The sequence below is a fragment of the Arachis hypogaea genome, chromosome 11 (genome assembly GCF_003086295.3).
Source record: "Arachis hypogaea cultivar Tifrunner chromosome 11, arahy.Tifrunner.gnm2.J5K5, whole genome shotgun sequence".
Classification (NCBI taxonomy): domain Eukaryota; kingdom Viridiplantae; phylum Streptophyta; class Magnoliopsida; order Fabales; family Fabaceae; genus Arachis; species Arachis hypogaea.
In genome coordinates, this window is record NC_092046.1 from 5,384,464 (window position 1) to 5,399,584 (window position 15,121).

The following is a 15,121-nucleotide window of genomic DNA, read 5'->3' on the forward strand; positions in this document are numbered from 1 at the left end:
CATATAATATGTGACTTTTAATTAACAAAACATATGCGTGTTTTTAATGAAGTTGTAATTTGTAGTCTCTTTCACATCTATACAGAGAAGAGAAGAAAAGAAAAGTGAGGGATTACTACTATAGAGAAGAGAATAATAATTAAATTTGGGGATTAAAATTTTTAATTTTGATTTAGGGACCAAATTGTGATAAAAGTTTACTAATCCACGTCAGCTAGCCGTTACCTGACCAGCTTGTCACGAAAGAGTCCAGATCAGCTTTCCGATAGTGCCAGGTGGATAGAATGTGCTTGAAGGACAATTCTGAGTTTCAGAGTTCAATTTCAGGGACGAATATGAGTAACTATTAAGTTTAGAGACTACTATGAGACTTGAGTGCAACTTCAGGAACCACTTTGAGGCTTATCTTGTTTTTTGATTGGTTAGATAATTCCCATTAAGAATCAATCCCTGTTCGAAAAAAAGATGACCGTGTTAAATGGACAGTTCATCTTTTCTGTTATTTTGAAACATACCATATTTAAGAATTTGGTCTAATTTAGATTTTTTAATATTTTTTTATTATTTTTAAAAATTATATTTAATTATTTATAAATACATATATCTCGTTTACCGTGTAAACAAGATAACATATATTTCGTTTATACTGTAAACGAGATACGTACAAAATTATCTTATTTACAGTGTAAACAAGATAAAAAAATATTTATCAAAGATAAATATTTTTTAAATTATTTATTTCAATAATTATTATAATTAATTTATTTATTAAAATAAAAAATCTCAAATAAGGCACTTGGTATTTTCTGCACTCGAACGTCATGCTTCACAAAACACACCCGCGATTCTTTCCAACTTTTATGGTAACCGCTATGCTTTTTAATTTTTATCTTCTCAATTCACGCAATTTATTTGACCCAAAATATGCAATATATAAAGGAATGAAAATAATTTATTATATATAATACTTTTTTATATGATCCCTAATACTTTTGTTATAAGAATCATTTTTTGGTTTTTTATATATAAATAATTAAAATTATTTTTAAATTATTAAATTAAATTAATTATAATTAATTAATTAATTAAATTAGATATTTAACATCTTATAATTAATATAATTTAATTTATATAGATACATAACTTTTACTATTTATGTAATAAATTTTAGAAATAATTTTTATAAGTTATAATTTGTTCTGCATATTTAACTTTTAATAATAATTTTTTATTTATGAATATATTATTTTTTATTTTAATATATATGATAAATATTTAATTTTATAATTTTAGATTATTATATAAATATAATTAATATGATCTTATTTCTATTATTTGAACATCAATAATTTTTTATGAATTTTTTATTGCATAATTTACTTCGACAAAACATAATAAAGTTTGATTTATAAAAATTTAAATTTGAGAACTTACTATGATTAAGCTTAATCAATTTATTTTGTCATATTATATAAATATTAAATTATTTGATTAAATATTTATTTGATTACGATATGATATTATATATAATTTTCATATTGACAATTAATTTTCAGTTGCGACACAAATATTATATTTTAGGTAACTATATATCTTTTTATTATTTTAAAAATTATTATATATTTTTAGAATTATTTAATTATGTTCATTTTTTAAAAAAGAATGTCATTATTGAAGAAAAACTAATATTTATGACAGTTTAAAATTGAAAAAATAAAAAATATAAGATATTAATATTCTGAATTTTTTAAATATAAATCCTAAAGTAAATATATATGATTATGATGAATAATTATAATTGGAGACCTTTATTTTATTTTAATTCTTTTAGAACATATTTGTCTTATTTAAATTTTATTTTTTTATTGATTGTTATTTTTTTTGGTACACTTAACTGTCATAAGTTTATATCAGTTAAAATTTATGACTTGAAAAAAATAGACAAATGTCTATAAAACTAAACAAAAAGTATTTTTTAATAAAAAATTTATATCGCTTTAATTTTTTTCTGCATCATATCTTATATTTTTACTATAACTAAAAATTTTACAGATACAACAAATTAACTGTTACATTATTAAATGTATTATTAGAGATAAATTATTAAATATAAATTATTAAAAAATATATAATACTTAGTTAATTATAATAGTCACATTTAAATGTATCTAAATTATTTTTATATATATAATAAAAGTGATATACTTTTAAAATATTTATATATAGTTTACTAACAAATATATGTGATATTTATCATAATTTTTATTTTTAATAAAAATATCATTGTATTAAAGTGATGCATTTTAAAAGTGTAGTGATTTTTATTTAAAAAAATAGCAAATACTATTTTGTTTTAATTTTATTCTTAATATTTAGTTTTAATTTTATTATTGACGTGTCAATATGTTTTAGTTATACTACTAGGATGAATAACATTAATTATAACTAATCAATTATATTAATTATTTGATTTGACTAAGATAAATATTGAATTATTTAATGAATAATAAATAAAAAAAGAAATAATAAATTTAATTTAAATTAATTTTTTATTATTTTATATATATATATGAATCAGAATGTAATTTTATGTATTTTGATTAATAGTTTTTAAAAAAATTATTATTTTATTTATTAATATTAAAAAATTTTCATTAGAACTAGGTTTTTTTCATAATATTTTTCTTAAAATTTTTTAATAAAAACATATCTTGATTTTTGTTTCATCTTTTATATTCATGGATTATACTAAACTTTTTTTTATACATATTGTCTTTTTTTTATTTTCTTTTACTTCTTTTAATTTCTTCTTTATCTTATTTTTAATTATTTATTTTACTTTTACTCCTTATACATTTATTGTATTTTACTTCATCTTAGTCTTAATTTCATGGTTATCTTTTAATTATATAAAATTAAATTATTTTTTTCAAAATATACTTAAATATATTATCTATTATATACAATTATTAGGATAAACAAACAAATATATATTGAATATACAATTTTATTTTGATTTAAATTAAAAATTAAATGAATTGTCAAAATAATATCAACCAATTTTATTTTTAATTTTTCTATAATTTCATTTAAAGGTAAAATTAAAGTTTCTCTATAGCCACTGGCATTATTAATAAAAAAATTATAAGTCTTTATAAAATAAAATAAAAAATATATAAGATAAATAACATATATGTAATTCAAATATGACAGGATAATAGAATAGAATAACGGAAGTTTGTTAGAGTCACTTAGCAATTAGTTAGCAACTAATTAGTGGTAACAGGTGCAGCAAGTCACGTATCTCAACATATGTATTTAAACTCCTATCAGCTGTAGCTGCTACACAATAATCACATTCTCATTCTCTTATTCATTCATCTAAGCTTCATCTCTCTCTCTCTCTCTCTCTCAACACTCTGAGTTATCGATACCATTTCATGGTATCAGAGTTTTAGGGTTCAATGGTAGAAACGTCTCAAGCCATGGCTATTCCACCACCAGTAAGTGGAAGTATTGCAATAAATCAACCAGCAACAGTGGTGCACAATTTTTCAATTCCGATTTCAATCAAGTTAGATGAGGAAAACTATTTTTCTTGGAAGGATCAAGCTGAAGCCTCCATCGAAGCTCATGAGCTTGTGGATTTCATCAATGGAGTGAATGTTCCAACACAATTTCGATCAGAAGAAGATAAAAGAAATGGCATAGTAACTGCAGAATTCAAGATCTGGAAGAGACAAGATTCTTTCTTGAAAACCTGGCTCCTAGCCTCAATGACTCTGTCATTTGCAGCAAGAATGGTAGGATGTACAACCTCTCATCAGATCTGGCAGAGACTTCAGGGCTTTTTCACTGCACAAATGAAAGCCAAGGTCAGGCAATTGAGAGCAAAGCTCAGCAACACAAAGAAAGAAGGTACAATGGCAAATTACTTATTAGAAATAAAGAAAACTGTGGATGCATTAGTGTCAGTAGGAGCTCAAATTGATGAATCAGCACATGTTGAAGCCATTCTTGAAGGCCTCTCTGAAGAATATAGCTCCTTTATCACATCAATCAACACTAGAGACACGCCTCTTCAAATTGGAGCGTTAGAAGCAATGCTGATGGCACAAGAAGAATGGTTAGAGAAATTTAAGAAACCAAAACCAATGATGGCAAATGTTGCACAGTTTCATCCGTCTCAACAGCGCAGATACAATTCTGAATCTACCTATGGTGATAGAGAAGGATATAGGAATTTTTCAAGCAATAGAGGCAGTTTCTTGCAAAGAGGACGAGGAAATGGAAGAATGAACTATGGTCGAGCAAATCCGCGACGAGGAAGAGGAAACTATGGTAGCTATGGAAGAAATTATGATAGAATAGTCTGTCAAGTGTGCGACAAGGCAGGTCACAGTGCTCGTGATTGCTGGTATAGATACAATAATCAGAACAGTAGTGGAGGTGGAAGCACTCAGTCAACTGGCAGAACTAGTGCTAATATTGCTACGAGCAACATTCCTCTAGATCAAGCAACAGTTTATGATCCAAATTGGTACCCAAATTCTGACGCAACACACCACATGACTCCTGACAGAAGCAACTTCTCTGAATTTACAGGCTACAATGGGAATGAGCAAGTAATTGTGGGTGATGGTAATGCCTTACAAATATCTAATGTTGGAAGTTCCGTTTTAAAACCATTTTCTTCAAAGCACGTTTTTATGCTAAACAAATTGCTACACGTTCCTGAACTCACGAAGAATCTTTTAAGTGTTCATCAATTCGTTTGTGATAATAATGTATGGCTTGAATTTCATCCTAACAAGTGTTTGGTGAAATGTCAGGATTCCAAGAGACGCTCCTCCAAGGAACTGTTAGATCACAAATTTATTCTGTCTTCCTTGCTTTTAAAAAAATGGTGGAACTCCAATTAGGTACTAGGATAAAAGCATTACAATCTGATAATGCAAAAGAATTTTTGTGTTTATCTAACTACTTGAGGTCTGAAGGAATTGTGCATAGGTTCTCTTGTCCACACGTTCACCAACAGAATGGTGTAGCAGAAAGAAAGCACAAGCACATCACAACCATGGGGCTCACATTGTTGGCAGAAGCAGTAGTGCCTGTTCAGTATTGGCCTGATGCCTTCATGACTGCTGCAACCTTAATAAACCTACTACCTACACCAGTGTTAAATTTCCAATCTCCAAGCTGCAAATTGTTTGGCAAAGCTCCCTCTCTTCAAATGGTGAAAGTATTTGGCTGCTTATGCTTCCCTAACACTCGCCCTTACAACAAACACAAGCTGCAATTCAGGTCTGAGCCCTGTGTCTATCTTGGCCCAGCAATTCACCACAAGGGGTTCAAATTCCTCAAAACAGATGGCAAGATTCTTATCACAAGAAATGTCATATTTCAAGAAGATCATTTTCCCTTCAAAGACCCAACTCTTGGCTTTACTCCTCGTTCATTACCTTCTCCAGAATCACCCTTATCCTCCACCCTCCCAACTATCCCTCTCATTCATTCCGCCTTGCCTAGTTCAGTTCCTCCTCACTAATCTATTAACTCAGATCCCCAATCTACAGATTTGGCCTATTAAGTCAGCAATTCACATGCTAACACCACTAATTTCATCAACCCTTCAAGACCTGCAGCTGTCTCCACACTCTTTGCACCATCTAACACTCATTCCATGACTACCCGTGCCAAGAACGGCATCACCAAACCTAAACTCTTCAATTCTGAACTACACTCATTCCCTTTACCCAAAACAGCCAAAGAAACCATGACAATACCACATTGGCGACAAGCAATGGAAGACGAATATGCAGCATTGATAAAGAACAGTACCTGGCAGCTCACCGCTCTGCCTCCGAACAGACGTGCAATTGGTAGCAAATGGGTGTTTCGTGTTAAACAGAATCCAGATGGTTCCATCAACAAATTTAAAGCCCGGCTTGTTGCTCAGGGCTTCAATCAAAGGCCAGGCATAGACTTCAAGGAGACCTTTAGCCCTGTTGTCAAGCCAGCCACTATTCGGGTTATTCTCACTCTAGCATTGCAAAATCACTGGCCCCTAACTCAACTTGATGTGAATAATGCATTCTTGAATGGGAGCCTGCAAGAAGAAGTATATATGAGATAGCCGCAAGGCTTTGAAATTGGTGGCTCGGAAATTATGTGCAAACTAACTAGGTCGCTTTATGGTCTAAAGCATGCACCCAGATCCTGGTTTAATACTCTAAGGGCAGCACTATACACTCTGGGATTCTCCTTTACTAAATCAGATGTCTCCCTGTTCTTCAAACACACCAGTAAAGCCACAGTGTTCCTCCTTGTGTATGTGGACGATATTATCGTCACTGGAACTTCAAAAGAGGCTATTGCCAAATTAGTGCAACAACTTCACTCCAAGTTCTCACTTAGAGATATGGGAGAATTAAAGTATTTTTTGGGCATTGAAGTCACTCGAACATCTTGTGGGGGCCTACTACTGTCCCAGACGAAGTACATTAATGATTTGCTAAAGAAGGCTAACATGGGAGACTCTAAGGCTGCTGCTACCCCTATGACTTCTAACTTGAAGTTGACATCCACAGATGGTGTGCCATTTGAGCATGTGAGCCTGTACAGATCTGTTGTTGGAAGCCTCCAATACCTCACTGTCACCAAGCCTGAAATTGCGTTCTGTGTCAACAAAGTCTGCCAATTTATGCAAACTCCACTGGACAAGCATTGGAAGGCGGTAAAGCGTATCCTCAGGTATCTGCAAGGCACGAGGACCATGGGGCTTCATCTGCGCAAACCTACTGAATTGATCCTTACAGGATATACTGACTCTGATTGGGCCTCAGACATTGAGGATCGCAAATCCACTACTGGCTATTGTGTCATGTTTGGGCCGAACCCTGTTTCTTGGTGCTCAAAGAAGCAGGCTGCAGTATCTCGTTCCAGCACAGAGGCTGAGTACCGTGGCATTGCCAATGTGGTAGCCGAGCTGCTCTGGATTCGAAATCTACTTGGTGAAATTCACATTCTTGTACCTACCCCCAAAGTGTATTGTGACAATACAGGTGCTGTGTTAATGTCTGCAAATCCTATGCTTCATTCTCGCTCAAAGCATTTTGAGATTGATCTCCATTTGGTGCGAGACCATGTAGCCAAAGGGCGAGTCCAGATTCATCATATCCCTGGAGATGCTCAAATTGCCGATGTCATGACTAAGGCAGTAAGCTCCTCACGGTTTGCAACCTTTCAATCCAAACTCAAGATTGAGCAACCTCAATCGTTGAGTTTGAGGGGGGATGACAGGATAATAGAACAGAATAACGGAAGTTTGTTAGAGTCACTTAGCAATTAGTTAGCAACTAATTAGTGGTAACAGGTGCAGCAAGTCACGTGTCTCAACATATGTATATAAACTCCTATCAGCTGTAGCCGCTACACAATAATCACATTCTCATTCTCTTATTCATTCATCTAAGCTTCATCTCTCTCTCTCTCTCTCTCTCTCTCTCTCTCTCTCTCTCTCTCTCTCTCTCTCTCTCTCTCTCTCTCTCTCTCTCTCTCTCTCTCTCTCTCTCTCTCTCTCTCTCTCTCTCAACACTCTGAGTTATCGATATCATTTCAAAATATATTAATCTTAGACTATAGACAAATTTCTAAAATTTTTCAGATTTATCAATATTTAAGTTGTCTATACATCACTTCTCAAAATATTATGATTTCACAAGTTATAATATGCGATATTAGTTATTGTTATATATATGAAAAATGTACTCATTTAGAGTTTATCCATTTATCTTCGATTAATATTGTTATAACAAGGATACATGTGACTTTATGAGAATGATATAACTTAGACTTTGGTTATCTGAATATTTACTGAGTGGTTGAAATAGCTCCATGTAACGAACCAACGAATGCTAGCAATAGTAGGAATGATGAAAAAATCAACCGAAACGAATATTCGTGGGAATTACTTATGATTTAAGACTTGATGGGACTCGTAAAATCCTCACAACACATCCACATGAAATGGATGGAGACAGAGACATAAGTACCATTCCCATGAGACCCGTTAAATCCACGTGAATATAAAATTACTAATTTATATATACATAAATCTATTTTTTAAATTTTTTAATCCTAATTTCTACTTTCAATTTCAATCCTTTCTTTTTCTTCCGGACTCATTCTTAGCCCCCTTCTATATATATATATATATATATATATATATATATATATATATATATATATATATATATATATATATATATATATATATATATATATATATATGTGTGTGTGCCTATTAAGTTCATCATTATGTTGTTAAGTATCGCCTCAAAAATGATGTTATGTTATTATATTGGAATATGTTTAATTTATAATTTTTTTTAAAATGTTATTTTTAAAATGAATATGTTATGACTTGTGTTGAATTATATTGAATTAATTATTTTATAATTATTATATTATATCTTTTTTATTAAATTTTTTCAAAATTTTTTAAAGAATATCTATAGACACTCAAGGGGATTCGCACTCTTTAAGGAGATAATTAAGCGCGGACTTGTAAAGACGTAAAGGGAATAGGGGCATTTTTTTAAAAATGGGAGTGAGGGATAGGAAAGGGGCTCCTCACGCTCCATTAAGTACCCATTTTTATACCTAATTAGTAACTGAGATTTAATCTAAGCCGATTTGAGACAGGACATGTAGATGAATAGACTTCATCTGTATTGGGCTTTAAGGAAAGGGGTTCGTCACGCTCTCTTAAGTACCCATTACTATAGCTAACTAGCAATTGAGATCCAATCTGAGCCAATTTGAGATGGGACACGTAAACTTCATCTGCATTGGACTTTAAGGTAATGAATCTAAGTTGGATTTGAGACCTTAACAATAGACTTAGGTTGATCTTTCTTACTTTGAGATCTTACTGGTCCAAGTATATTTTGGATTAATATTTTGAGTTATTGTTGTATAAACACTATATTATTAAATATTATAATATTTAGTATATAAAAAAAGTTAGATATATTTACAAAAAAATTTAAGGTAATGAATCTAAGTTGGATTTGAGACCTTAACAATAGACTTAGGTTGATCTTTCTTACTTTGAGATCTTACTGGTCCAAGTATATTTTAGATTAATATTTTGAGTTATTGTTGTATAAATACTATATTATTAAATATTATAACATTCAGTATATAAAAAAAGTTAGATATATTTACAAAAAAATTTAATTCAAATTAAAAAAAATTTAATTATCTTTTTTTCTCTCTTTTAGTTTTAAATATTATTTACTAATGTAATAAAAAAGTAAAAATAATAATAATTACTCATATAAATAAAATAAATAATCTTAATATATACATAACACTACATATATCAATAATTATTATATATGAAAATAATTTTTTTATTTTTTGTAAAGATATTTATATGATTTATTGTATAATTGTTCTCTTAATATTTAATGAATTTAAAATACAAGATATTATCTATATTGTTTAACATACAAAATAAATAAATTAAGTCATCATCTAGGACAATACGTATAATAGTACAAATACCTACTTATTAGTATTAAAAAATATATAAATAGTATAAACTGATATTTTTTTACTAAAAAAATAATAATAAAAGTTATTAATTAAGTTAGTTACGTAATAAAAAAATTATGAATAATTTTTTAAATAATAATAAAAATAATATCACTATTTTTACATATTACAAAATTTATAAAAAAAAAAATTTGGACAATAAATCGACCCTCAATAAATTATATATTAGCCTATCAAAAAAATAAATAATTAATACATTAGATATTATTATTTACGTGTGTATATATATATATATATATATATATATATATATATATATTAAAATTTTTGTTATTGAAATTAAAAAAAGATGAGTTGTTAACTAATTCTGAATTCAAATTTAAATTTGAGTAAGAAAATAAAAAATTATTTTGAATTTTATGTCATTAACCAAAATTAATTTCAAGATAAAAAATTACTTTGTACATGTAAGATAGTGTGATCATTTGTTATTTTTTTAATGGCAAATATTGTCAAATAAACAGTGTAAGAAATTGGAAGAAAATGTACTTACCATTTTAGAAAATACTAATTTATTTTCCAATAGAATAAAGAGTAATGCGACATATTCACGTCTTTTTATGAATCAAGTTTAACCAAATTAAACAATAAGACTTGAAATAATGCTAGCCATAACTAATTTTTGTGATGTTTGACAAACTTGGTTAGACTAGGTTAACAAAAGATTTGGATTTGTAGCATTATTCTAGAATAAGTTATATATTGAATAACAAAAGTTATTATTGGTTTTTCTTCACACTAACTAATACTCAACGATAGTGTTCCGGTAATGTTACCAAGAAATATTAATCAATCTAATAATTTTTGTAATGACGTAAGTCTATAAATTTGAAAACTTGAAAATCATGTCATAAAATGTGAAATTTTAACATATAACAATGGTGATTATAATGTTTTGACTTAAAAAATAAATATGATATCAACAAATAAAATTGTCGTAGGTAAATTTTAACAAAGACAAATCTCCATAAGTATTGCTATCAATGAGAAATTATTCTACTTTAAGGACAAATACTATTATTTTTACGGCATTTCCTAACTTGGCAAATTAATGATTAATATTGATGCTCCATTTATTAAGGATTTGTCACTAGCTAATAGATTGCAATACACAAGACGAGATTCATACTCTTATATTTACTCAAACATGACCACTTAACCAATTCAAATTAATTAAGATAAATGTTAATTATTTTTAATATTTTTAAATTATATATATATATATATCGTTTAATTTTTTCAATACAAAATTTTATATAATTTTATGTTTATTATCCCATGCAAAGCACGGAACATACACTAGTACTACTAATGCGAGAGAATTAGTAAAAAGATAACTTGAGAGTTTTCAAATCTCAAAACAAAGAATTTGTTCTTAAAATTTCTTGAGGATTCAATGTGAGTACTTAATTTTGACCTTCTTTCTTTGAGTATCAATCACATGATGAGACAATAACACTGCAATATTAAAAAGCGTACTACTATTACTAACAAATTAAACAATAAATAGTGTTCTTAACAGCATAAATACTATTTTTCTTAATCCATTTACCAAATAATCTTTCCCTCAAAATTGCACACAATTCACAGCACAGTACCTGAACTTGTTCAAATCATTCCATTAATTGCATGATCCTTAGTAAACAAGTCATGCACTTACATCACCAACAATTGCATAAGAAAATATAGTTCTATGCTCAAAGTCTCAACTCCAACGGTTCTAATATGATATCTCAGGAAGTACATACAAAACAGTTTTAGACAGATTAAAATATCTCACTCTTACACCTTCATCATCTTTTCTTAAAACCATACTTCTTGCGTTCATAGAATAAATCGGTTTTGGCACTCCCTAAATTAACAATTTTGGGGCAGCCATCCCTATCTTTCTCCTGCTGTGTGCATTCCTTGCAGTAGTAAGCATCAGATATTCCCACCCCTCCACATATGACGCAGCGGCCCTGAAATGAGCCATAGTTGCATTCGTCACAAACCCGGACAAGTGTACAAGGACGCACGTAAGAGTCGCAAATCACACACTTGCCATCGCATTTCTCACAAAGTCGTCCAATGGCAATTCCTGGCTGCTTTCGGCACATAATCAAATCAGGATGATGCTTGGCCATATTCTCAACACCCTGCTAGATGGCGAGTATATAGATAACCTCTAACCAAACTGCAATTTGAATAACATGAAAGGAGCTCAGTAAAATACTATTAACACTTGCAAAACAAGGTAAAATACCAAATCTACAAGCAAAATATTGGGATAGCTTCATTGTTTAGATGAGTAAATTAGCAATTTCTGATCAAATGCCAACAAAGTATGCAAAATGCATTAGGCAATAAAATCGTGAACCTATTCAAGTCATAGGCTCAAATGGTTTCTTCCTTAGACTGGATACAACAAGGTCTTGTAAGTGGAAAATGCATAATGAGAATAGTCAACAATCACAATAGATAACTGATTACCAGAAACGAATATATATACATATATAAAACTTCCATTTTATCTAGCTGACATCCCGGAAAAATAAAGTGACAGGTCAAGTATCCATTAGTATTACTATTAAACGAATTGCCTGTACATCGCTGGAAGTAACAAATATACCAGCTCAATTATTTATAGACACCACAGTATACAACTTTGCAACATAATCATTAGATTAATATCACAAGAACATATGAAGTGCAAGGAGTCAGAACTAATGTCTCAGGCTGAGAGCCTGAGAAGCATTAATACCAAACTACTTAGTTTTGTTTCACAATAAAATATTTATGCAAAACAATGGCTTATTATTAAACCATATATATAACACAGGTCAAATCCTATATGAAACAAAAGTAGAATCAGAATAATGATGGATACAGCATTAAGTAGTTCAATCTATGGTTTGAATTTGACATCATAATAGTAAATTAGTAACCCGAAGAGTGGTGGGGAGTGGCCAGTCCCGAAAATGCTATATCAAGAAAGCAGATAGTAGGATGGCCACTATTTCAACAAATATAGATAAAATATTATCAATTTAGATACCGCATATACAAATTCTGGGAGAGAAAGAACATCATCCATGATCACACACATTCAATTAAATTGAAAATAATAGACATAGTCTACACTCTAAACTCTACTGTCCAAAGGCTAAACATGTGTCACAATCAATTAAATTGATAAATAACATCATTAAAGTAAAAGTTAAAAAGCTATGCTATATGACCAACAACATTTTATCATGTTTGCCTGATTGTTTGGTCACCATTCTAAATCCTAAGTCCTAACTTCTAAGCCTTAAACTCTAAATCTTAAATTTTAATAATATAAAAATAAAGTGTTGGCCAAATGCTAGCTAATATTAATAAAAAGGATTGGTCCCTAACATTTCTCAAATTTAAATATCATCACAAGAGGATTAAGCAAAAATAAACAAAATCGCATTGAACTTAAGTTCTCTACAACCCAAATCTAAAACATTCAAATTCATAAATCCGGATCATCATCTATCATTATTGTGATTGAAATGATGATGTTGCCATGGTTGATATTATAAACTGAATAAATTCTCTAAGCCATGAGCCCATGATAACAACAAAGAAAACCCAAACATATTTTCAAAAATAAGTCCTAATACAGCGTAATTACTCTAAAGCCCCCTTAATACTGAAAATCACCGTTAAACCAGTACACACCACTAACAGCTGCAACACCGAAAAAACCCGAACCTATACAATTTTCACTTTGTTTCAACGATATCCATTCTGTAAAAGCATCAAATTCGAATTTTCTTTCTTTATTCATTTAAATTAAACAAAAAAAATTAAATAAAAGAAATGCTAACAACATACATGACGAACTGCTTAATCCACAATCACAGAGATCAAGCTTGAACAAAAATCACTATGCTGAAACAAATATAGAAAAATGAACATGAACATGAAAAATTGAAAATTTTGCCGTGCAACACATAAGAATAAGCGGTGTTGAGCTAACCTGTGCTGAGAACTGAGAAGTGAAGGCTTGAACGGTGTCGCTTAACTGGAATGGAGAAAAGAATTGGGCAGCGAAAAAGAGAATGGCGAGAACAAAAATAGTGTGCGAAAGAGAAAGAGAAAATGCGAGAAAAATCGAGACCTGTCCATGAGATGGGCCAGGCTGAAAATGTTGAATTGGGCTAAGCCCACTATCTTTTGAATTTTTTTATTATTATTTTACCTGTCTTTAACTAAATAATACACAGCATGACCAAAAAAAAAAAACGTAAATAATACAGACTACAGAGGGGGCGTAGACGAACTTTCCAAACGTGGGAAGCGGCGAGGAGAACCTGGAACCACCGTGGATTACGCCTAGGCCGGAGGTGGACTGCGCGCCGGCTCAACAGAATTCGATACAACATAGAATCGGAGAGAGCAGAAGCAAACCGAAGCTCGAGATGGCCATGGAGAGGGGACGGTCTTGTCGGAGATGCGCGGCAGAGCTTTCAGTAGGAATAGGAGAGACTTTCCGGCGGAGTTTGCACCGAACCGGAACGGGATTAAGTTGTATGTAGGCAATAGACGTGGGTGGCCAGGGTTCGAGCTTGAATCGGCAGCAAAGGAGGAACGGCGGGCTACTGGAACTGATTGCGAATGATATCCGGGTCGGGTGGGTGCTGGGTGGTCCGGCCGTTCGTAGCCCTCTGGGCCCTTTTTTGGTAAAATATAGGATATTGAGAAGTTTTTTGGTGAAAATTTTACTTTTCAAATATTTTTTTTTCATATATGTATAGCTATAAAAAAAAGTTTGAATCTAAACATTTTTGAATTCAAAAGTGCTAGTCTACATTAAAATTAACCACTAATATATTTGTGTATAAATATATGTGTAGTTTAATTTATTTTTAATATGTATTTATATTCTAATATATATTTTATATTAGTGGTTAATTTTGGTGTACACAACATAATTCTTTTAAATTAATGGAATAAAATTTTAAAGAAATTACACCATAAGGTTCAAGATTACTACATATTCTGCTTTCTAGACTCACAATAGATACCAAAATTACCACCCTTTCGAATTACTAGAATTAGCTTTCTAGCAGCATAATTTCTTGAGTTCGTGGACCAGCATTTGTAATTATACCACAAAGCCTTGACAATATGTGTATAATCCCCTCTTCTCCCTTTACAGTAGCTAGTTAAGGCTGCATCCATAGCTGGGACCTGAGTTCATGTGACCTTTGCTTTCTTGCAAGTCCTCCTATACATTTCAGGCTTGGATAGGGCGCTGCAGTCGGAAGCCAAAAGCGCAGATATTTTAGTTCTTGCAAGGATTGCAAATTGTCTGTTGTTATTACGATTTCATTTCTCTTGCTCAACAATATAATTTCTTCAGTACTATAAGTTTTTATTTTTTTTAATATAATTTTCATTAGGCTTTTTATTAGCATGCATAATTCTATTCATATAATTGGATAGAATAACAAAATTAAGAATAACAAAATTAAAAAGCTCG

The 15,121-nt window shown here is 30.6% G+C and overlaps 1 protein-coding gene and 1 long non-coding RNA gene across 3 annotated transcripts; one reads left to right on the forward strand and one right to left on the reverse strand.

Moving 5' to 3' along the window:
* Positions 1 to 11,228: 11,228 nt before the first annotated feature.
* Positions 11,229 to 13,763, reverse strand: LOC112720014 (PHD finger-like domain-containing protein 5A). Of its 2 annotated transcripts, none has more exons than XM_025770804.2 (2): positions 13,616 to 13,763; positions 11,229 to 11,800 (listed from the first exon to the last, which is right to left on the reverse strand). In XM_025770804.2, the coding sequence occupies exon 2, from the start codon at positions 11,748 to 11,750 to the stop codon at positions 11,418 to 11,420; it is 333 nt and encodes a 110-aa protein (XP_025626589.1). In that variant the 5' UTR covers positions 11,751 to 11,800; positions 13,616 to 13,763; the 3' UTR covers positions 11,229 to 11,417. The 2 variants fall into 2 exon arrangements, with proteins under 2 accessions (XP_025626589.1, XP_072062463.1); XM_072206362.1 differs by lacking the exon at positions 13,616 to 13,763 and adding an exon at positions 13,471 to 13,491.
* Positions 13,764 to 13,876: 113 nt separating this feature from the next.
* LOC112720015 (uncharacterized) lies at positions 13,877 to 15,049 on the forward strand. Its single transcript, XR_003161990.2, has 2 exons — positions 13,877 to 14,318; positions 14,798 to 15,049. It is a non-coding gene; the product is annotated as an uncharacterized lncRNA (long non-coding RNA).
* Positions 15,050 to 15,121: the final 72 nt, after the last annotated feature.

What these genes read in the sequence shown, in the direction of transcription:
- LOC112720014 (XM_025770804.2), bottom strand. Translation starts at nt 11,750, where the DNA reads ATGGCCAAGCATCATCCTGATTTGATTATGTGCCGAAAGCAGCCAGGA.